This window comes from Malaclemys terrapin, chromosome 2 (genome assembly GCF_027887155.1).
Source record: "Malaclemys terrapin pileata isolate rMalTer1 chromosome 2, rMalTer1.hap1, whole genome shotgun sequence".
Classification (NCBI taxonomy): domain Eukaryota; kingdom Metazoa; phylum Chordata; order Testudines; family Emydidae; genus Malaclemys; species Malaclemys terrapin.
The window spans coordinates 322,261-346,987 of NC_071506.1; the positions used below are offsets into that span (position 1 = coordinate 322,261).

The 24,727-nt window shown below is 45.2% G+C and overlaps 1 protein-coding gene across 1 annotated transcript in view; it reads left to right on the forward strand.

The window, feature by feature from the left end:
- Positions 1-24,727, forward strand: part of IQANK1 (IQ motif and ankyrin repeat containing 1) — a 121,316-nt gene that overhangs the window by 79,985 nt on the left and 16,604 nt on the right. Inside the window, exons 11-14 of the mRNA XM_054017266.1 lie at positions 10,432-10,540; positions 16,041-16,137; positions 17,651-17,785; positions 18,218-18,346. Coding sequence (XP_053873241.1) covers positions 10,432-10,540; positions 16,041-16,137; positions 17,651-17,785; positions 18,218-18,346 — 470 coding nt within the window. The remainder of the gene's footprint in view (positions 1-10,431; positions 10,541-16,040; positions 16,138-17,650; positions 17,786-18,217; positions 18,347-24,727) is intronic.

The window sequence follows — 24,727 nt, forward strand, 5'->3', positions numbered from 1 at the left end:
CAGGGAGGACCTTCCGAGATCCACCCACTTAGTAGTTCAGATAGGGAATCTCTTTCAATTCATTCTTGTGGTGTTGGTGACCTGTGACATACAGATCAGTCTACAGTACAACCTCAGTTACAAACACCCGAGTTATGACTTACTGGTCAACCACACTCCTCATTTGGAACCGAAAGCAGGCAATCAGGCAGCAGCAGAGACACACAAAAAAAAGTCAAATACAGTACAGTACTGTGTTAAACATAAACTGCTAAAAAATAAAGGGAAAGTTTAAAAAAAGATTTGACAAGGTAAGGAAACTTTCTGTACTTGATGCATTTAAATTAAATTAAGATGGTTAAAAGCAGCATTTTATGGCATAGTAAAGTTTTAAAGCTGTATTAAATCAATGTTCAGTTATAAACTTTTGAAAGAACAACCAAAAAGTTTTGTTCATAGTTACAAACATTTCAGAGTTATGCACAACCTCCATTCCCAAGGTGTTTGTAACTCTGAGGTTCTACTGTAGATAATTTGGTGGTTCCTTCTGGGCTTAAACTCTATGAATCTATGGGTATGTCTACCCTATGAAATTAAGTTGATTTAATAGAAGTCGATTTTTTAGAAATTGATTTGATACAGTCGATTGTGTGTGTCCCCACTAAGTGCATTAAGTCGGCGAAGTGCGTCCACAGTACCGAGGCTAGCATCAATTTTCGGAGCGTTGCAATGTGGTAGCTATCCCACAGTTCCCGCAGTCTCCGCCGCCCATTGGAATTCTGAGTTGAGCTCCCAATGCCTGATGGGGCAAAAACATTGTCGTGGGTGGTTCTGGTATATGTCGGGCCCCCCTTCCTCCCTCCGTGAAAGCAACTTCAAAAAATCGTTTCTCACCTTTTCTCCTGGGTTACCCGTGCAGATGCCATACCACGGCAAGCATGGAGCCCACTCAGCTCACTGTCACCTTACGTATCTTGGGTGCTGCTGACAGATGCGGTACTGCATTGCTACACAGCAGCAGCTCCTTCCCTTTGCAAGTTAGCAAAGACGGTTAGCAGCTGTATTGTACCATCTGCTGCTGTCTCCTGGTTGCGCCTGGCCAACCTCGGTGAGGTCGGTCAGGGGCACCTGGGCAGACATGGGTGCTCCTGGCTGGCCTCGGTGAAGTCGGTTGGGGGCACCTGGACATAAATGGGAGTGACTCCAGGTCATTCTCTTTTTTAAGTTTCAACTAATGGAAATTCAGTCCTGCCTCATGTGAGCTGGAGGCTTTTGCCTCAGGCTGCTCTCCCAGCCGGCAGCACCGCGCGGTCGCACTTACCCCAGCCTACCCTTGCTCCCATGGCTCATGAAGCCTGGACAGTAGTAAGGAGCAGTTCAACTATAAGCTGAGCAAGTGCAGAATCGTGGTAGAATGTGCCTTTGGACGTTTAAAAGCTCGCTGGCGCTGTTTGTTGACTAGGTTGTTTGTGATTAGAAGAGCACAGCAAGGCGCGCTGCGCATCACAGAGGCTTTGAAAACCAGTTTCATGACTGACCAGGCTTCGGTGTGACAGTTGTGTGTGTTTCTCCTTGATGAAAACCCACCCCCTTTGTTGATTTTAATTCCCTGTAAGCCAACCCTGTAAGCCACGTCATCAGTTGCCCCTCCTTCACTGAGAGCAACGGCTGAGAATCGTTTTGCACCTTTTTTCCGCGCAGACGCCATACCACGGCAAGCATGGAGCCCGCTCAGATCGCAGCGGCAGTTACGAGCACTGTAAACACCACGTGCATTATCCTGCAGTGTATGCAGCACCAGAACCTGCAAAAGGAGGCAAGGAGGCGACGGCAGTGCGGTGACGAGAGTGATGAGGACATGGACACAGACTTCTCTTAAAGCATGGGCCCTGGCAATTTGGACATCATGGTGGTAATGGGGCAGGTTCATGCCGGGGAATGCCGATTCTGGGCCCAGGAAACAAGCACAGACTGGTGGGACCACATAGTGTTGCAGGTCTGGGCTGATTCCCAGTGGCTGCGAAACTTTTGCATGCGTAAGGGCACTTTCATGGAACTTTGTGATTTGCTTTCCCCTGCTCTCAAGCGCAAGAATACCAAGATGAGAGCAGCCCTCACAGTTGAGAAGCGAATGGCGATAGCCCTCTGGAAGCTTGCAACGCCAGACAGCTACGAGTCAATTGGGAATCAATTTGAAGTGGGCAAATCTACTGTGGGGGCTGCTGTGATCCAAGTAGCCTATGCGATCACTGAGCTGCTGCTATCAAGGGTAGTGACTCTGGGAAATGTGCAGGTCATAGTGGATGGCTTTGCTGCAATGGGATTCCCTAACTGTGGTGGGGCGATAGACAGAACGCATATCCCTATCTTGGGACCGGAGCACCAAGGCAGCCAGTACATAAACCGCAAGAGGTACTTTTCAATGGTGCTGCAAAAACTGGTGGATCACAAGGGACGTTTCACCAACATCAACGTGGGATGGCCAGGAAAGGTACATGACGCTTGCAACTTTAGAAACTCTGTTCTGTGTGAACTGCTGCAGGAAGGGACTTACTTTCCAGACCAGAAAATAACCGTTGGGGATGTTGAAATGCCTATAGTTATCCTTGGGGACCCTACCTACCCCTTAATGCCATGGCTCATGAAGCCATTCACAGGCATCCTGGACAGTAGTCAAGAGCTGTTCAACTATAGACTGAGCAAGTGCAGAATAGTGGTAGATGCACATTTGGACATTTAAAAGCACGCTGGTGCAGTTTACTGACTCGGTTAGACCTCGGCGAAACCAATATTCCTATCGTTATTACTGCTTGCTGTGTGCTCCACAATATCTGTGAGAGTAAGGGGAAGATGTTTATGGCGGGGTGGGAGGTTGAGGCAAATCGCTTGATTACGCACAGCCAGACACCAGGGCGATTAGAAGAGCACAGCAGGGTGCGCTGCGCATCAGAGAAGCTTTGAAAACCAATTTCATGACTGGCCAGGCTACGGGGTGAAAGTTCTGTTTCTTTATCCTTGATGAAAACCTGCCCCCTTGGTTCACTCTGCTTCCCTGTAAGCCAACCGCCCTCCCCTCCCCCCTTTGATCACCACTTGCAGAGGCAATAAAGTCATTATTGTTTCAAATTCATGCATTCTTTATTACTTCGTCACACAAATGGGGGGATAACTGCCAAGGTAGTTTGGGAGGGGTGGGGGAGGAGGGAAGGACAAGGCCACACTGCACTTCAAAACTCATTGAATGCCAGCCTTCTGTTGCTTGGACAGTCCTCTGGGGTGGAGTGTTTGGGTGTCTGGGTGAGGAGGATATGGAACTTGGGGTGGAGGCAGGTTGGTTACACAGAGGTTGCAGCGGCGGTCTGTGCTCCTGCTGCCTTTCCTGCACCTCAGCAATACGCCAGAGAATATCAGTTTGATCCTCCAGTAGCCTGAGCATTGCTTCCTGCCTCCTTTCATCACGCTGACACCACCTGTCCTTGCGTTCATTTTGTGCTTTCCTGCACTCTGACATTGTTTGCCTCCACGCATTCTGCTGGGCTCTTTCAGTGTGGGAGGACTGCATGAGCTCAGAGAACATTTCATCGCGAGTGTGTTTTTTTCCGCCTTCTAATCTTCGCTAGCCTCTGGGACGGAGATGATATGGGGAGCGTTGAAACATTTGCAGCTGTGGGGGGAAAAAAAGGGAGACTAGTATTTAAAAAGATACATTTTAGAGAACAATGGGTAGACTCTTTCACGGTGAACCAAGCTGTTAACATTACATAGCACGTGTGCTTTCTTTACAAGGTTGCATTTTGCCTCTTGTATTGAGGGCCTGCCGGTTTGGTGTGAGAGATCACAAACGCAGGGCCGGCAGGCAACAGAATTCAGCTTGCAGGCAGACATGGTAAGCCACAGTCTTTTGGCTTCTTTAACCTTCATAATATGTGGGAATGGTTTCAAACAGCAGCACCCTCATGTCCCATACCAAGCACCCGTTGGGTTGGCCATTTAAAAGGAGGGGCTGCGGTTTTCGGGTTAATGTGCAGCACAAACCCAACTAACCCCCCCCCACCCTATTCTCTGGGATGATCGCTTCACCCCTTCCCCCACTGCGTGGCTCATAGCGGGGATGATTTCTGTTCAGCCGTAGGCAAACAGCCCAGGAGGAACAGCCACCTCTGAATATCCCCTTAATAAAATTCCCCTATTTCAACCAGATGACCATGAATGATATCTCTTTCCTGAGGATAACACAGAGAGATAAAGAATGGATGTTGCTTGAATATCAGCAAATACCTGGACCATACACTGCCATGCTTTGTTATGTTTCAGAGTAACAGCCGTGTTAGTCTGTATCCGCAAAAAGAAGAACAGGAGTACTTGTGGCACCTTAGAGACTAACAAATTTATTAGAGCATAAGCTTTCGTGGACTACAGCCCACTTCTTCGGATGCATATAGAATGGAACATATAATGAGGAGATATATATACACACAGACAGAGAGCATAAACAGGTGGGAGTTGTCTTACCAACTCTGAGAGGCCAATTAATTAAGAGAAAAAAAACTTTTGAAGTGATAATCAAGCTAGCCGAGTACAGACAGTGTGATAAGAAGTGTGAGAGTACTTACAAGGGGAGATAGAGTCAACGTTTGTAATGGCTCAGCCATTCCCAGTCCTTATTCAAACCGGAGTTGATTGTGTCTAGTTTGCATATCAATTCTAGCTCTGCAGTCTCTCTTTGGAGTCTGTTTTTGAAGTTTTTCTGTTGTAATATAGCCACCCGCAGGTCTGTCACTGAATGACCAGACAGGTTAAAGTGTTCTCCCACTGGTTTTTGAGTATTTTGATTCCTGATGTCAGATTTGTGTCCATTAATTCTTTTGCGTAGAGACTGTCCGGTTTGGCCAATGTACATGGCAGAGGGGCATTGCTGGCACATGATGGCATATATCACATTGGTAGATGTGCAGGTGAACACATCAGCCCCCAACTAAAACCTCTCCAGCGCATCATCAGAGATCTACAACCTATCCTGAAAGATGATCCTTTACTCTCACAGATCTTGGGAGACAGACCTGTCCTCGCTTACAGACAACCCCCCAACCTAAAGCAAATACTCACCAGCAACCACACATCACTGAACAAAACCACTAACCCAGGAACCTATCCTTGTAACAAACCCCGATGCCAACTCTGTCCACATATCTATTCAAGTGACATCATCATAGGACCTAATCACATCAGCCATACCATCAGGGGCTCGTTCACCTGCACATCTACCAATGTGATATATGCCATCATGTGCCAGCAATGCCCCTCTGCCATGTACATTGGCCAAACCGGACAGTCTCTACTCAAAAGAATTAATGGACACAAATCTGACATCAGGAATCAAAATACTCAAAAACCAGTGGGAGAACACTTTAACCTGTCTGGTCATTCAGTGACAGACCTGCGGGTGGTTATATTACAACAGAAAAACTTCAAAAACAGACTCCAAAGAGAGACTGCAGAGCTAGAATTGATATGCAAACTAGACACAATCAACTCCGGTTTGAATAAGGACTGGGAATGGCTGAGCCATTACAAACGTTGACTCTATCTCCCCTTGTAAGTACTCTCACACTTCTTATCACACTGTCTGTACTCGGCTAGCTTGATTATCACTTCAAAAGTTTTTTTTCTCTTAATTAATTGGCCTCTCAGAGTTGGTAAGACAACTCCCACCTGTTTATGCTCTCTGTATGTGTGTATATATATCTCCTCATTATATGTTCCATTTTATATGCATCCGAAGAAGTGGGCTGTAGTCCACGAAAGCTTATGCTCTAATAAATTTGTTAGTCTCTAAGGTGCCACAAGTACTCCTGTTCTTCTTTATGCTTTGTTATGCAATGATTCCAGACTATGTGCTATTGGCCTGGCGTGGTAAAGTGTCCTACCATGGCGTACGGAATAAGGCAGCCCTCCCCAGAAACCTTTTGCAAAGGCTTTGGGAATAAACCCAGTAGAGCTTCATTGAGATGTCCCTGGAGGATTTACGCTCCATCCCCATATACATTTACAGACTTTTCCAGTAGCTGTACTGGAAGCGAATGCATCCCAAGTCTTCAAGGCAAATTAATCATTAAACACACTTGCTTTTAAACCATGTACAATATTTACAAAGGTACACTCACCAGAGGTCCCTTCTGCGCCTTCAAGGTCCATGAGCCCACCTTGGGTGGGTTGGGAGGGTACTGGGTCCAGGGTGATAAACAGTTCCTGGCTGTCAGGGAAAATGTTTTCTCCGCTTGCATGCTGTGCGCTATCTTCAATGTCCTCCTCCTCGTCCCCAAAATCCGCATCCCTGTTGCATGAGAATCCATTGATGGAGTCCACGCACAGGGCTGGGGTAGTTGTAGGAGCACCCCCTAGAATGGCATGCAGCTCATCATAGAAGTGGCATGTCTGGGGCTGTGACCCGGAGCGGCCGTTTGCCTCTCTGGTTCTTTGGTAAGCTTACTTGAGCTCCTTAAGTTTCACGCGGCACTACTGCAGGTCCCTGTTATAACCTCTGTCCTTCATGCCCTTGGAGATTTTTTAAAATATTCCAGCATTTCGTCTTTTGGAACCGAGTTTGGATAGCACGGATTCGTCTCCCCATACAGTGATCAGATCCAATACCTCCCGTTTAGTCCATGCTGGAGCTTTTTTGCAATTCTGGGACTGCATGGTCACCTGTGCTGATCAGCTCACCACGCTGGCCAAACAGGAAATGAAATTCAAAAGTTCGCGGGGCTTTTCCTGTCTACCTGGCCAGTGCATCGGAGTTGAGAGTACTGTCCAGAGCGGTCACAGTGGAGCACTCTGGGATAGCTCCCGGAGGCCAATACCATCGAAATGCATCCACACTACCCCAAATTCGACCCAGCAAGGTCGATTTCAGCGCTAATCCCCTCGTCGGGGAGGAATACCGTAATCGATTTTAAGAGCCCTTTAAGTTGACAAAAATGGCTTCGTCGTGTGAACGGGTGCAGGGTTAAATCGATCTAATACTGCTAAATTCGACCTAAACTTGTAGTGTAGACCAGGGCTATGATTCTTAATTGGGGGTACAGTGCAGTACAGGCACACCCTCCACTAGTTGTAATACTGGAGAAATTCTATAAGACTGAAGGAGTGCCTGTATTGTGTCAATATTCTAAAAGGGCAAACAAGTTAGGTCTTGTCAGAAAAACCTAATATCATTTAATTGGAGGTTAAAATGTTGGTTGATAAACATAAATACATAGATGTAATATACTTAGGCCCTATACAATATCAATAAAGCACACATGAATTAAGAACTGGGTAACTGACAGATCGCAAAAAGTAGTTTTCAGTGAGGAATCATCATTGAATGGGAGTGTTTTAGCAGGTTCTGCAGGGATTAGCACTAGGCCTGATGCTATTCAGTATTTTTGACAATGATCTGGAAGTAATTGTAAAATCACTACTGATTTCAGTAGAATGTGAGCTAATATTTTGCCTGCTGTACAGAGGAGAGTAGTGCCTCTGTAGTTTCCGCAGTCGGCTTTGCTGCCTTTGTTTTTGAACAGTGATACAATAATAGCATCTTTGGCCAATGTCTTGTGGCATTTCTTCTTCTTCCCAAATGCTACTCAGGATGTCATGAAATGTCTTGATAGCCTTTGGGCCTGCTCCTTTATACAGTTCTGCTGGGATACCATCCTTTCCAGATGCTTTGCCAGAGTTCAGTTGTTTGATGGCTTTTATAACGTCCTCAACCGATAGAGGGAGATCGAGATCCTCTCTGATAGGTTTCTCAGATAAACGGTCAAGGACACACCGATCGACTGTGGATGGTCTATTGAATAGAGTACTGAAGTATTCAGCCCATCTCTGTATGATTCCCTCCTTGTCTTTGATGAGGGTTGTGCCATCTGTCGACTTTAAGGAGGCTGTGCCAGATTTAGATGGTCCGTAGACTGCTTTGAGCGAGTCAAAGAACATCTTTGCGTTGTTTGTATCTGTGTACTGCTGGACTTCTGCAGCTTTCCTCTCTCATCACTCATCCTGCATTCTGCTTAGTTCAGACTGGGCCTTGCTCTGTAGGTACTTAAACCTATCTTTCTTTGAGATGGAAGTGAATTCATTCTGCCATTCAACAAATGCTTTCTGCTTGTCACAGGAGTTTGGAGATGTCCTTGTTGTTCTCATCGAACCAATCCTAGTGTTCCCTTTTCTTTGGCCCCAGCACAGATTTAGCTCTCATTCTACTGAACAGACTCATTGCAAACATATCTGAGGAGAATCTGCCAGAAGCGCAGTGTGGTTTCAGACCAGGTCATAGTACTATGGACATAATCTTTTTTGTAAGGCAGGTCCAGGAAAAATGTCTAGAGCAGAACATGGATCTGTATGCAGTTTTCATAGATTTGACCAAAGCTTTTGATACGGTCAACAGAGAGGGTCTATGGGCCTATGGGCTATTCTACACAAACTGGACTGCCCAAGAAAGTGCATACAAATCATCCGTCTGTTCCATGACCATATGACAGTGCAAGTACTCGCCAGTGGTGACTTTTCCGATGCATTTGAAATCTCAAATGGAGTGAAGCAAGGCTGTGTACTTGCTCCAGTGCTGTTCAATTTGTTCTTTGCTTGTGTTCTCAGCCATGCAACAAGGGACTTGGATCAAGGGATATACATCTGCTACCTACTCGATGGCTCCCTCTTTGATCTTCGAAGACTCAATGCTAAGACCAAGATGCTGGAGAGGCTTCTTCTTGAGGTACTTTTTGCAGATGACTGCGCCTTGATGGCTCATAGACATCAGGTCATTGTTGATAGATTTTCTGAAGCAGCCTAGCTCTTAAGCCTCACCATCAGTCTCGGGAAGACAGAAATCTTGTTCCAGCCAGCACCTCATTCCAATGCTCCAGTGCCAGCCATCTTCATCCATGGCATACAGTTGAAAAATGTGGATCAATTCAAGTATTTGAGCAGTACCATCTCAAATGTCGGTTCCCTTGATAAGGAAATCTCCTCCAGAATTAGTAAAGCCAGCCAGGTCCTTGGTCGACTTCGAACAGAAGTTCTTAACCAACACAACATCTGTTTCTCCACCAAATTGAAGATCTACAGTGCAGTGGTTCTAATGTCTCTCCTGTATGAATCTGAGATGTGGACTCTTTATAGACGTCACATTAAACAGCTTGAGCAATTTCACATGCGCTCCCTCCATTCAATAATGAGCATTTGCTGGCAGGAATATTAAAGTCCTTGAGAGAGCAAACACAACCAGCATTGAGGAAATTTTATTGAGAACATAACTTAAGTGGACCAGGCATGTCATCAGAATGGAAGACCACTGTCTCCCAAAACAGATCTTGTTTGGGGAGCTGAGTCAGGGCAAAAGAAAGAAGGGTTGTCCGTATAAGCACTTCAAAGATAATCTGAAGAATCATGAAATTATCTCCAGGCTGCATGTGAAAGGCACCACAGAGCTGCATAATCAAACGTCATAGATACAGACTTCCCATGCCCTCAGTGCAGTTGACTCTGTGCATCAGGATTCGGAGTCATATGCGTAGCCATATATAAGAACTATGACAATATCGTCGTCATCACCAGAGATGGACTACCAATAATACTGATTAGATTTGTGGATGATACAAAGATTAGTAGAGTGATAAAAAATGACAAGGACAGGATAATCATATGGAGTGAAGTGGATTGCTAGGTAAACTGGGCCCATTCAAACAAAATGTTATAACAAAGACAAATGGAAGGTCATATCTCTAGAAACAAAGAAAACAGCCCCTATTACAGAATGGGGGATTGTATCCCCGAAATCAGTGACTCTGAAAAGGATTTAAGGGTCATAGTGGACAAGCAACTGAACATGGGCTCCCAGTGTGATGCTGTGGCAAAAGGGTCTAATGCGATCCTTAGGTGTATAGGGAAGTAGTGAGTAAAAGTGGGGTGGTGATTTTATTTCTGTATACAGTATTGGTGAGATTGATACTGGAATGAAATTCTATGGCCTGTTTTATACAAGAGTTCAGATTAAATGATCCAATAGTCCCATTTGGCCTTAAAATCTATGAAAAACTTGTCCTAATGCAAAAAGAACGAGGAGTACTTGTGGCACCTTAGAGACTAACACATTTATTTGGGCATAAGCTTTCATGGGCCAAAACCCACTTCATAGGATGCATACAGTGGAAAATACAGTAGGAAGATATATATACACAGAGAACATAAAAAAATGGGTGTTGCCATACCAAGTATAACGAGACTCATCAATTAAGGTGAGCTATTATCATGCATCCGATGAAGTGGGTTTTAGCCCACGAAAGCTTATGCCCAAATAAATGTGTTAGTCTCTAAGGTGCCACAAGGACTCCTCGTTCTTTTCGCTGATACAGACTAACACGACTACCATTCTGAAACTTGTCCTAATGTATTTCCTTACTTTAGGCAATTGGTGATGCAGAGAAGTTGGTGGAGACTCTACGTCTGGCTGCTGAGAAAGCAGAGGAGAAACTGTCCCTGGCCAGGCTCAGGTTGCGAGAACAGACTCAGGAAGGTAGGTTTAGGCCTTGGTCATGAACTGCTTGATAGAGTTAAATTGGGGGAAGAGGGAGGTTCTTGATCAGGACCCAGGTGCATCTATAGTTCTTTCAGTCTTTGTTCATATGGATCCTACTCATGGTGTGCACGTGCTCCACGAATCTGAGATTGAAATCTTTTAACTAGGTAGGAAAGTTTCTCTACAATGAGCCACTAGTCAGAACAAAAAGAACCCCAAGATCCTGCCAGCTGGGTACAAGACACTTCATAAACTAACTATATTAATTATTAAGGCTAAAACTGTTAGAAAAAATGATGGTAAATGTAGAGACAGTGGACAGATAGTGTTGAGTTCTATCTCACTACTATGGGTGGTTAAGAGGGAACTGAAATGCAGTCAGTGCTGCTCTGCCCTATCTGACCTCAGATGTGTTGCTGGAGAGACCTTGCTTGTGAGCAGCCTCTGGCCCACGAGAGACTTTGTCTGGGGTGGAGGATACAATACAACTTTGTTGTTATGTCTTTTATAGTCCTAAGCATATTTTCAAACCTTGTCACCTACATTTGGTGCTTAAATCTTGTATTTGAGCTCAAATATCCAATGTAGGCCCTTAAATCCCAGTATGAGAAACCAAATAGCGGATTTGATCACAGTCTATAAGTATCTACATGCGGAACAGAAATTACTGGCCTTTATGCAAGAGTTACTGACTGATGTTCCATGGCCTGTATTATACAGAAAGTCAGATTAGATTATTCCAATGTTCTTTTCTGGCTTTATAATCTATGTGTCTATGAAGATTCAAATCTCCAAAGGCCATAAACACCAAGGAGGAAGAGGAAATGTTTAGAGTAGTCCAAGTAGGTATACCTAGAGCAATAGAATGAAATTAAGAAAGGGAGAAGTTAGGTTAATATCTGGGAAATTTTCCTGACTGTGAGTGTTATTAGGCTATGGACTCATCTTCCAAGGGAAGTGGCAGCATGGTAATACAAAAAACAATAATAGTTTCTACTGAAGGGCCTTGAGCCACTTTCCTTGGAAGTACTTAACCATTCATAGAATCATAGAATCATAGAATATCAGAGTTGGAAGGGACCTCAAGAGGTCATCTAGTCCAACCCCCTGCTCAAAGCAGGACCAATTCCCAGCTAAATCATCCCAGCCAGGGCTTTGTCAAGCCGGGCCTTAAAAACCTCCAAGGAAGGAGACTCCACCACCTCCCTAGGTAACGCATTCCAGTGTTTCACCACCCTCCTAGTGAAATAGTTTTTCCTGATATCCAACCTGGACCTCCCCCACTGCAACTTGAGACCATTGCTCCTTGTTCTGTCATCTGCCACCCCTGAGAACAGCCGAGCTCCATCCTCTTTGGAACCCCCCTTCAGGTAGTTGAAGGCTGCTATCAAATCCCCCCTCATTCTTCTCTTCTGGAGACTAAACAATCCCAGTTCTCTCAGCCTCTCCTCATAAGTCATGTGCTCCAGACCCCTAATCATTTTTGTTGCCCTCCGCTGGACTCTTTCCAATTTTTCCACATCCTTCTTGTAGTGTGGGGACCAAAACTGGACACAGTATTCCAGATGAGGCCTCACCAATGTCGAATAAAGGGGAACGATCACGTTCCTCGATCTGCTGGCAATGCCCCTACTTATACAGCCCAAAATGCCGTTAGCCTTCTTGGCAACAAGAGCACACTGTTGACTCATATCCAGCTTCATATCCACTGTGACCCCTAGGTCCTTTTCAGCAGAACTGCTACCTAGCCATTCGGTCCCTAGTCTGTAGCAGTGCATGGGATTCTTCCGTCCTAAGTACAGGACTCTGCACTTGTCCTTGTTGAACCTCATCAGGTTTTTTTCTGCCCAATCCTCTAATTTGTCTAGGTCCCTCTGTATCCGATCCCTACCCTCTAGTGTATCTACCACGCCTCCTAGTTTAGTGTCATCTGCAAACTTGCTGAGAGTGCAGTCCACACCATCCTCCAGATCATTAATAAAGATATTAAACAAAACCGGCCCCAGGACCGACCCTTGGGGCACTCCACTTGAAACCGGCTGCCAACTAGACATGGAGCCATTGATCACTACCCGTTGAGCCCGACGATCTAGCCAGCTTTCTATCCACCTTACAGTCCATTCATCCAGCCCATACTTCTTTAACTTGGTGGCAAGAATACTGTGGGAGACAGTATCAAAAGCTTTGCTAAAGTCAAGAAATAACACATCCACTGCTTTCCCCTCATCCACAGAGCCAGTTATCTCATCATAGAAGGCAATTAGGTTAGTCAGGCACGACTTCCCCTTCGTGAATCCATGCTGACTGTTCCTGATCACTTTCCTCTCCTCTAAATGGTTCATAATTGATTCCTTGAGGACCTGCTCCATGATTTTTCCAGGGACTGAGGTGAGGCTGACTGGCCTGTAGTTCCCCGGATCCTCCTTCTTCCCTTTTTTAAAGATGGGCACTACATTAGCCTTTTTCCAGTCATCTGGGACCTCCCCCGATCGCCATGAGTTTTCAAAAATAATGGCTAATGGCTCTGCAATCTCACCCGCCAACTCCTTTAGCACCCTCGGATGCAGCGCATCCGGCCCCATGGACTTGTGCACGTCCAGTTTTTCTAAATAGTCCCGAACCACTTCTTTCTCCACAGAGGGTTGGTCACCTTCTCCCCATGCTGTACTGCCCAGTGCAGCAATCTGGGAGCTGACCTTGTGCGTGAAGACAGAGGCAAAAAAATCATTGAGTACATTAGCTTTTTCCACATCCTCGGTCACTAGGTTGCCTCCCTCATTCAGTAAGGGGCCCACACTTTCCTTGATTTTCTTCTTGTTGCTAACATACCTGAAGAAACCCTTCTTGTTACTCTTAACATCTCTTGCTAACTGCAACTCCAAGTGTGATTTGGCCTTCCTGATTTCACTCCTGCACGCCTGAGCAATATTTTTATACTCCTCCCTGGTCATTTGTCCAATCTTCCACTCCTTATAAGCCTCTTTTTTGCGTTTAAGATCAGCAAGGATTTCACTGTTTAGCCAAGCTGGTCGCCTGCCATATTTACTATTCTTTCTACACATCGGGATGGTTTGTTCCTGCAACCTCAATAAGGATTCTTTAAAATACAGCCAGCTCTCCTGGACCCCTTTGCCCTTTATGTTATTCTCCCAGGGGATCCTGCCCATCTGTTCCCTGAGGGAGTCAAAGTCTGCTTTTCTGAAGTCCAGGGTCCGTATTCTGCTGCTCTCCTTTCTTCCTTGTGTCAGGATCCTGAACTCGACCATCTCATGGTCACTGCCTCCCAGGTTCCCATCCACTTTTGCTTCCCCTACTAGTTCTTCCCTGTTTGTGAGCAGCAGGTCAAGAAAAGCTTTGCCCCTAGTTGGTTCCTCCAGCACTTGCACCAGGAAATTGTCCCCTACACTTTCCAACAATTTCCTGGATTGCCTGTGCACCGCTGTATTGCTCTCCCAGCAGATATCAGGGTGATTAAAATCTCCCATGAGAACCAGGGCCTGCGATCTAGCAACTTCTGCTAGTTGCCAGAAGAAAGCCTCGTCCACCTCATCCCCCTGGTCTGGTGGTCTATAGCAGACTCCAACCACGACATCACCCTTGTTGCTCACACTTCTCAACTTTATCCAGAGACTCTCAGGTTTTTCTGCAGTATCATACCGGAGCTCTGAGCAGTCATACTCCTCTCTTACATACAACGCAACTCCCCCACCTTTTCTGCCCTGCCTGTCCTTCCTGAACAGTTTATATCCATCCATGACCGTACTCCAGTCATGTGAGTTATCCCACCAAGTCTCTGTTATTCCAATCACATCATAGTTCCCTGACTGTGCCAGGACTTCCAGTTCTCCCTGCTTGTTTCCCAGGCTTCTTGCATTTGTGTATAGGCACTTAAGATAACTCAACGATCGTCCCTCTTTCTCAGCATGAGACAGGAGTCCTCCCCTGTTGCGCTCTCCTGCTTGTGCTTCCTCCCAGGATCCCATTTCCCCACTTACCTCAGGGCTTTGGTCTCCTTCCCCCGGTGAACCTAGTTTAAAGCCCTCCTCACTAGGTTAGCCAGCCTGCTGGCGAAGATGCTCTTCCCTCTCTTCGTTAGGTGGAGCCCGTCTCTGCCTAGCACTCCTTCTTCTTGGAACACCATCCCATGGTCGAAGAATCCAAAGCCTTCTCTCCGACACCACCTGCGTAGCCATTCGTTGACTTCCACAATTCGACGGTCTCTACCCCGGCCTTTTCCTTGCACAGGGAGGATGGACGAGAACACCACTTGCGCCTCAAACTCCTTTATCCTTCTTCCCAGAGCCACGTAGTCTGCAGTGATCCGCTCAAGGTCATTCTTGGCAGTATCATTGGTGCCCACGTGGAGAAGCAGGAAGGGGTAGCGATCCGAGGGCTTGATGAGTCTCGGCAGTCTCTCCGTCACATCGTGTATCCTAGCTCCTGGCAAGCAGCAGACCTCTCGGTTTTCCCGGTCAGGGCGGCAGATAGATGACTCAGTCCCCCTGAGGAGGGAGTCCCCGACCACCACCACCCTCCTCCTCCTCTTGGGAGTGGTGGTCGTGGAACCCCCATCCCTAGGACAGTGCATCTTTTGCCTTCCAATCGGTGGAGTCTCCTTCTGCTCCCTTCCCTCAGATGGGCCATCTAGTCCACTCTCCGCATTAGAGCCTGTAGAGAGAACATGGAAACGATTCCTCACCTGTATCTCCATTGCTGGTGCATGGACGCTCCTCTTTCTTCTTCTGGAGGTCACATGCTGCCAAACCTCCTCACAATCCTTCTGTCCCTGCTGCGCCTGCTCTGAATCTTCAGAACATTGTGGCCGTAGAAGCATCTCCTGACGTCTGTCCAGGAAATCTTCATTTTCCCTTATGCAACGCAGAGTTGATACTTGTTTCTCCAGCCCTCGAACCTTCTCCTCCAATATGGAGACCAGCTTGCACTTTGTGCAGACAAAGTCGCTTCTGTCCTGCGGAAGAAAGACAAACATGGCACAACCTGTGCAGGTTACAACAGCTGATCGCTCACCTTCCATATCTCCGTCCTCTTAAGAACTTCCTCAACTGTTGCAGGAACTACTCGGAGAAACCTGCAGATGAAAGCCTCAGTGCGCTCACCCTAGGCGAACTCCCAGGCAAACTCCCGCTGTTAGCCTCTGCTGTTCGCCGCTCAGCTGGTTCGCTGCTGACTGCCCTTATATACCAGTCAGGCCCACTCAAGGCCCAGCTGGAACAAAGCACTCCCAATTCACACTTTTCAAACAAACAAGCAAGCAATCAAGCACACGGTCAAACTGACCAACTGTCCCAGCAGCAGACACTCAGATACTCACCAACACAGCCCCCCTAATGCAGCACTTAGCGTACCTCCTCTCGGACAGCTCCCAGGCAAACTCCCGCTGTTAGCCTCTGCTGTTCGCCGCTTCAACATTAATGTTCTTGCTGTGTTTTGTGTAGAATAGATAATGCTATTCAGTGCTTTCTCTATCCTTTACTAGGGGTGGGGGATGAATTCCAAGGGGTGAAGTGCTCCGTACAAGAGCTTGATGATGTGCTATTGAAGGATGTGGGAGGCAAAATCCATTCAGATGGACGGTGAGTTAGAAAAGACAATGGTCATACAGATATTGCCCTTGCTGTCATGTTTGTATCCAGCAGAAATGTCTTCACAATAATGCTGCCTCCCTCAACACCAAGGAAGAGAGCCTTCGCAAAGGGGCTGACCTAAACGTATTGATACGCCTCTTGCCATTAAGCAGCCCTGATGTAGTGGGCTGTTGGACTAGTACCATTATATCCCATGGTGAAGAAGGCCCTTTTATTGTTGGTATTAATAATTCTATTATTTATTTGTTAAATGCATGAAATCTGCTCAGCTTTGGTACAAGACACAAAATTATTGTATTCCCTGATCACCTTACAACCTAAAGAAAGAGAGAAAAATGGAGAAGAGGGAAACCCAAAGGAGGGATGAGACATATGGAGAGGCTTTATTTTAGACTCACTTCTAGGAATCACATAAGAAGAAGATTTTTAAGGAGGGATCATCTCCTTGGTGCCACCAGTGTTACCTGGGGTTTCTCAGAACCCAAAGCAGGGGTAACGTAACTGTTTCTCTCCAGGCGGTGTCAGGAATAAATCAATGGGAACACAGCGCTTCCGTCTGATAAATGATTGATACAAGCAAGCGTGCTCTTATCTAAAACTACTATTTATTAGATATTAAGCGCACACACGCAATAGGTTTAAGACATCCCAGATATAGTTACCCACAGTCTGAGATGGTTTCAAGTGACCACCAGCCGGGCTTCCAGGGGCCCTCTTTCTGTCCAGCTGACAGGGAGTTTAGATGTCATCTCCTTGTCCAAAGGAAAGTCCCTTGGACTGCTCAGGGGTATTTATTTTTACCTAATCTTTTATAGCTATCTCTAACAAAGCACATAACTTATAGTGACTCCCCTAGTGGGTCAGCATCATAATCTCTACTGGGTCACCAATTCTCCTAATATCAGTAAACTATTTATTACCTCAAAACATTTCTAATATTTCCAGCCATAACAACAATATGTCAAAAGAAGAACAGGAGTATTTGTGGCACCTTAGAGACTAACAAATTTATTAGAGCATGTTCTTCTTTTTGCGGATACAGACTAACACGGCTGTTACTCTGAAACTTAACAATATGTCAGGGGCACCTAAAACCAAGGTCGCTTGTCACTCATTTTCTTCCATAACTTTCTGTCCCATCTTCCCATTCTGATTAACAAACGGCAAGTATGCAGCTGTCTGACCTTGTCTCGCAAAGGCCTAAGATTATTCCTAGCTATGTGATGTTTGGTTTTCAACTGGCAGTGGCTGAACATACAAAATTGCTTACTGCAGTACTGTCAGGTTCTGGGCTACACGCAGGAATGTCAAATTCCGGGGTAACACCAGGATCCTACATGGAGGGCTGGAGGAAGTGTCTGGTTGTTGCTAGTTCTCCAGCAGGTGGGGGGAATATTTGCTGGTTGTACTGGGTTTTGGTATTAGGTCTTTCAGCTCTAGTTCAGATGCTTAGTTCCCTGTCCCCACTAATGATGGGTGTCTGTCTCATCTTCACATACAGATGGCCATTAATCATTGATTCATCTGGGCAGGCTGCAACTTTCCTGCGGTATCGAGACACAAATTACTTGAATACACTGAACCCAAATGATATGAACATAGAGACCATTCGACTGGCCTTGCTGGGGGCCCTCCGGTAGGTGGCAGAGTACTAGGAATGGGAGGGCAGGATGACAGGCTTGGACACAGCATAGGTTGGTGTTCCTGATAATCTCAGAGTGCGCGTAGTGAGCTGGATGAATAAACCATTAGCTGGTAGTGCCTGTGGCTGTGAGGGAGTGAGTTGCTTTTTGATACCCTCTGCCAACTCTGCACTTCCAGTAGCTGCACTTCCTTCACAGTTAGCACTTCTGGTCTTTATTCATGAAAGGGACTGCTGGCTGAGTGAGGGGCCTTTTCTCCCCAGTTCCCTTCCCACATTGTGCTAAAGGGAAGGCTGCCCATGCATGTAATGCTTGAGACCCATCATTATTAAGAGAGAGAGAGATTGTTTTGTCTATCTTTTGTACCAAGGACCTTGGACTGTCCTGTAGTACATATGATCAACCATTCAGACCTCTGTCCTTAGGTATGGAAAGCCAGTGGTGTTTGACATGATGGAAGTGAACATGTTTGATGCCGTGAAGAGGCAGTTGGAGGGAATAGAGTCTGGACTGGCAGAGGCAATTCTGAGCAAGCAGATACTGCAGAATGAAAGGTAAGAATTTGTGGGTATGGTAAACCCTATGATCTTCAATGGAGAAATGGCACCTCTTCCAATCAAAACCTATTCTCTCCCAGACTGGGGCCAAGGGAATGGCATATTCCTACACCCCATATCAGCCCTATCCCCTCCCAGCCTGGGAAGCCAGGGAGAAGGCTGAGTACCTCTACCCCAGACCCCTATTTCCCACCATTCTCAGATACTAATGTTATGAGGGCCAGGGCCAAATAAGTATCTAGCTGTAGATACCTAGGGGTGAGGGACTGGCACCTCCAGCCCTTCGGCCTTCTCCCCTTATAATTCGGGGGAAAGGCCAAAAGATTGTCGGAATATTTATCCTTTTCAAGCCCAGGGATGAGACTGTCATCTCAACCACCCCAACACTGGCCCGTAACAGTCCAGGGTAGGGTTTGAGAAATTCCTGCACCCTAAGTAAAGTTTTCTGCAAATGCTTCTCTTGATGCCCAATCAGGTGTATGAACTGCACTATTCAATCAAGGCTGCCTTTGACTCTGAAACCTAACAATGACTTTTAAAATGTCAGCTTTGTTAACTGTTTTGTCACTGTAACAGAGACATCCAATAAATGGGCTATCTTGTAATCACAAGTTCAAACCTCTGCCATGTCTCTTGAGTATCAAAACCACCAGCTTCCCTGTCAGGGTTCCCCCCACACACACTCTGAACTGTGGGGTACAGATGTGGGGACCTGCATGAAAGACCCCCTAAGTTTATATTCTACCAGCTTAGGTTAATAACTTCCCCAAGGGACAAATTCCTTTCCTTGTCCTTGGACGGTATTGCTGCCACCACCAAGTGATTTACATGAAATTTCAGGGAAGGGTCACTTGGAATCCCTATCCCCCCAAAATATCCCTCCAAGCCCCTTCACCCCCTTTCCTGGGGAGGCTTGAGAATAATATACCAACTAATTGTATTAGCAATGCGAGTACAGACCAGACCCTCTGTCTTCAGGACACTGAAAATAAATCAGGTTCTTAAAAGAAGAACCTTATTTAAAAAGAAAAAAGTAAAAGAATCACACCTGCAAAATCAGAATGGAAGGTAACTTTACAGGGTAAATAAAAAGATTTAAAACACAGAGGATTCCACTCTGGCTCAGCTTCACAGTTACAAAAACAGGAATAAAACTACCTCTGTAGCATAGGAAAATTCACAAGCTAAAACTCAAGATAACCTAACACATTTCCTTGCCTACTTACAATTTCTATGGTTTTAGATGGATTATTCCAGGTATATTTTCAGGAGATGTCGTACCTGCTTGGCTTCTCTCTCTGTCCGGAGAGGGAACAACCAAGAGAGAGCAAACAAAACCTTCCCCCTCCAGTTTTGAAAGTATCTTTTTTCCTCATTGGTCCTTCTAGTCAGGTGCCAACTAGTTTATTTGACCTACTTAACCCCTTACAGGTAAGGCGATTCAATATAGCTGTCAAGGAGGGGTTTCATGCTACCCTTCTCTCTATATTTATGACATTCCCCTAATAGCTTATAGGATGTATTGTCAATGTTCTGGGGAATATCATGGTCCTGATGTGTAGAAGGGGCTCTATAAATATGTCAGACAAAAAAGAATAATCAGGGATGGTGAGCTGGTAATGGAAGATGATAGGGAAGCAGAGCTGCTCAATGCCTTCTTTGCTTCAGTCTTCACACACAAAAATAATGTGCCCAGACAACCAACGATGTTATCATAGACAATAAAGGGGAAGGGATGCAGATCAGGATAAGCAAAGCACATGTCAGAGGTCTTTTGACTAGTTTGAATGTATTATATAGTCAGCAGGGCCTGATGGTATTCGCCCCAAGATGCTGAAGGAATTAACTGAAGAACTCTTGGAGCTGCTTGCAATAATATTTGCAAATTCTTCTTTGAGTGATGTCCCCTTGGGTGCTGCACTGTAGGTGCAACAGCGCCTTTGCATCTAGAGTCAGAGATCTTCCATAGCAGTGCCCGTCAGACCTCACATGCATACCTCCCCTCTCTCGCGCTATGCACGTGTCGTATATATAGCGCTGTGCGGTCCGACCACCCTCAGTTCCCTCTCTACCACCTGCAGTCTGGAACAGAACACTTAGCAGAGCCCACATTGTTATTTAGATAGTATCTTACCTGTTTTTCTTCTCATAGTTGTTAGTTCCTTACTTTCCCTTTTCTGTTTCTTCCTCCTAAAACAACAAAAAAGAAGTATTAGTTCGTTCTCCTGTTTTCCCTCCTTCCCCTTAGGGAAGCTACATCCTCATCCTTCAGAGGGGTAGCCGTGTTAGTCTGAATCTGTAAAAAGCAACAGAGGGTCCTGTGGCACCTTTGAGACTAACAGAAGTACTGGGAGCATAAGCTTTCGTGGGTAAGAACCTCACTTCTTCAGATGCAAGTAGTGAGGTTCTTACCCACGAAAGCTTATGCTCCCAGTACTTCTGTTAGTCTCAAAGGTGCCACAGGACCCTCTGTTGCTTTTTATCCTCATCCTTATGCCTGGTTCACCCGGGTTTAAGTGGTGTGTCTCGTGCAGAGCAACGCAAAGTGTATCTGCTGCCTAGGAGTGGGACACGTTCCTCAGAAGTGTTCCCATTGCCTGGGTTTGAAGCCGAGAGCCAGAAAGAACATGGACCTTAAACTCAAATTAATTCTAGGGCTGTTGAGTGATTAAAAAAATTAATCACAATTAATCGTGCTGTTAAACAATAATAGAATACCATTTTTATAAATATTTTTGGATGTTTTCTACATTTTCAAATATATTGATTTCATTTACAACACAGAATATAAAGTGTACAGTGATCACTTTATTTATTATAAATATTTGCACGGTAAAAATAAAATAGTGTTTTTCAATTCAGTTAATACCAGTACTGTGGTGCAATCTCTTTATCGTTAAAGTTGAACTTAGAAATGTAGAATTATGTACCAAAAATAACTGCATTAAAAAATAAAACGATGTAAAACTTTAGAGCCTACAAGTCCACTCAGTCCTACTTCTTGTTCAGCCAATCGCTCAGACAAACAAGTTTGTTTACATTTGCAGGAGATAATGCTGCCCACTTCTTGTTTACAATGTCACCTGAAAGTGAGAACAGGGGTTCGCATGGCATTGTTGTAGCTGGCGTTGCAAGATATTTGTGTCAGATGCGCTAAAGATTATTATGTCCCTTCATGCTTCAACCAGCATTCCAGAGGACATGCGACCGTGCTGTGGAAGAAACGAACTCAGAGACAGCTTTATTCAGGACATGCAATTGCAAGGGAAGAACACAGCTGACAGAGAGCATCTCTGCCTCAGTTTCTTCAAAGTACAAGCAATATCACACAAGCATTTATACATTTTAGTGGCATGCATTAATTAAAAACATCTGCAGTTTGTTTATGTTCTGTCCTGCCCATTCCTGTATTTTCTCACTTCTGTTCTCAAAACATCGCTATCTCAAGGCTGGGTCACACTGACTCTACTCTTCTGTCTTCCCACCCGCTTCTGACATGAGCCCTGTTTCTACAGGTCTTGCAATATTAATCTAAGACTTAGCATGACAGTTGCTCTGTTTCTTACTACTGAGAGGCCTATATTTAAATCCTTTAACCCTGTTTCCACAATGCTGATGATGGGTTCTGCTTGATAATGATTCAAAGCAGTGCAGACCAATGCATGTTTATTGTCATCATCTGAGTCCAATGTCACCAGCAGAAAGTTGATTTTCTTTTTTGGTCGTTCGGGTTCTGTAGTTTCTGCATCAGAGTGTTGCTCTTTTAAGACTTCTGAAATCATGCTCCACGCCTCGTACCTCTCAGATTTTGGAAGGCATTTCAGATTCTTAAATCTTGGATCGAGTGCTGTAGCTATCTTTAGAAATTTCACACTGTTACTTTCTTTGCGTTTTGTCAAATCTGCAGTGAAAGTGTTCTTAAAACGAACAACATGCTGGGTTATCATCCGAGACTGCTATAACATGGAATATATGGCAGAATGCAGGTAAAACACAGAGCAGGAGACATACAATTCTCCCCCAAGGAGTTCAGTCACAAATTTAATTAATGCATTTTTTGTAATGAGCATCATCAGCATGGAAGCATGTCCTCTGGAATGGTGGCCAAAGCATGAAGGGGCATATGAATGTTTAGCATATCTGGCACGTAAATACTTTGCAATGTCGGCTACAAAAGTGCCATGTGAACATCTGTTCTCACTTTCAAGTGACATTGTAAATAAGAAGTGGGCAGCATTATGTCCCGTAAATCCAAACAAACTTGAGTCAACATGAGTCAACAATGCAATGCTGCTGCAAAAAAATACCAAATGCAATTTTGGGTTGCATTAACAGAGTTATAGCATGCAAGTCACAGGAGGTGATTGTAATGCTCTACTTGGCTCTGGTTAGACCTCAGCTGAAGTACTGTCTCCAGTTTTGGTCACAACTATATCAAAAGGATGTAGAGAAATGGAAAGGATCCAGAGGTGAGTGATACAGATGATCAAAGGGATGGAATTTAAGGCATACAAGCAACAGCTAAAGGAACTGGATATGTTTAGTTTAGAAAAGAGGAGACTGAGGAGGGATATGATAGCAGTCTTCAAATACTTGAAAGGCTGCTATAAAAAAGACAGGAAAAAAATTGTTCTCTTGGTGCAGAGGGCAGGATAAGAGGCAGTGGATTCAAACTACAGCAGAGCAGATTTAGATTAAACCTCAAGAAAAACTTCCTGCCTGTAGGAACAGTAGAATAATGGAACAAACTGCCTAGGGAAGTCATGGAAGCTCCTTCACTGGAGATTTTCAAAAAGAGGCTGGAAGTAATCTGTCTCAGACACAACAAATCCTGCATCGTGGCTGGGGGGGGGGGGGGGGGGAGTGTTAAACTAGATCAGAGATTCTCAACCTTTTCAGGCTACTGTACCCCTTTCAGGAGTTTGATATGCCTTACGTGCCCCAAATTTCACCTTTCAAAAACTACTTGCTTACAAAATCAGACATAAACATACAAAAGTGTGACAGCACACTATTACTGAAAAATTGCTTACTTTCTGATTTTTACCATATAATTATAAAATAAATCAATTGGAATATAAATATTGTACTTACATTTCAGTTTATTTTATATAGAGCAAAATAAACAAGTAATTGTATGAAATTTTAGTTTGTACTGACTTTGCTACTGCTTTTTATCTAGCCTGTTGTAAAACTAGGCAGATATCTAGGTGAGTTGATGTACCCCCTGGAAGACCTCTGAGTATCCCCAGGGGTACATGTACCCCTGGTTGAGAACCACTGGACTAGATGACCCTTGCAGTCCCTTTTAACCTTATGGTTCTGTGATTTATAATTCTATGTCCTGCTACTCTTCCTCCTGGGGCTCTTCTCCTTATCCGTACAAAGCCCTACAATGTCCATATTGGGCTCCTTGGAGACGATAGAGGGAACATCCTTCTCAGGTGCCTGTCAGAGAGAGAGAGAGAGTGCGTAGTGACTGTCCAGTTTGGCCAATGTACATAGCAGAGGGGCATTGCTGGCATATGATGGCATATATAACATTGGTGGACGTGCAGGTGAATGAGCCAGTGATGTTGTAGCTGATCTGGTTAGGTCCTGTGATGGTGTTGCTGGTGTAGATATGTGGGCAGAGTTGGCATCGAGGTTTGTTGCATGGGTTGGTTCCTGAGTTAGAGTCATCACAGGACCTAACCGCAAGAGGATAAATGGACACAAGTCAGATATCGGGAATGGCAATATACAAAAAGCTGTAGGAGAACACTTCAACCTCCCTGGCCACACAATAGCAGATGTAAAGGTAGCCATCTTACAGCAAAAAAACTTCAGGACCAGACTCCAAAGAGAAACTGCTGAGCTCCAGTTCATTTGCAAATTTGACACCATCAGATCAGGATTAAACAAAGACTGTGAATGGCTATCCAACTACAGAAGCAGTTTCTCCTCCCTTGGTGTTCACACCTCAACTGCTAGCAGAGCACCTCACCCTCCCTGATTGAACTAACCTCGTTATCTCCACACTGATTTATACCTGCCTCTGGAGATTTCCATTACTTGTATCTGAAGAAGTGAGGTTCTTCTTCGAGTGCTTGCTCATATCCATTCCATTAGGTGTGTGCGCGCCGCGTGCACGATCGTCGGAAGACTTTCTACCCTAGCAACACCGGCGGGTCGGCTGTGGAGCCCCCTAGAGTGGCGCCTTCATGGCGCTGAATATATACCCCAGCCGACCCGGCGCCCCCTCAGTTCCTTCTTACCGCCCCTGACGGTCGTTGGAACTGTGGAGCGCGGCATAGCTGTTCTCCACTCTCCCTAGCTTAATTAGTTATTCGCAGTTGTAGTTATAGTTCTAGTTCTAGTGTTTGTAGTTTAATAGTT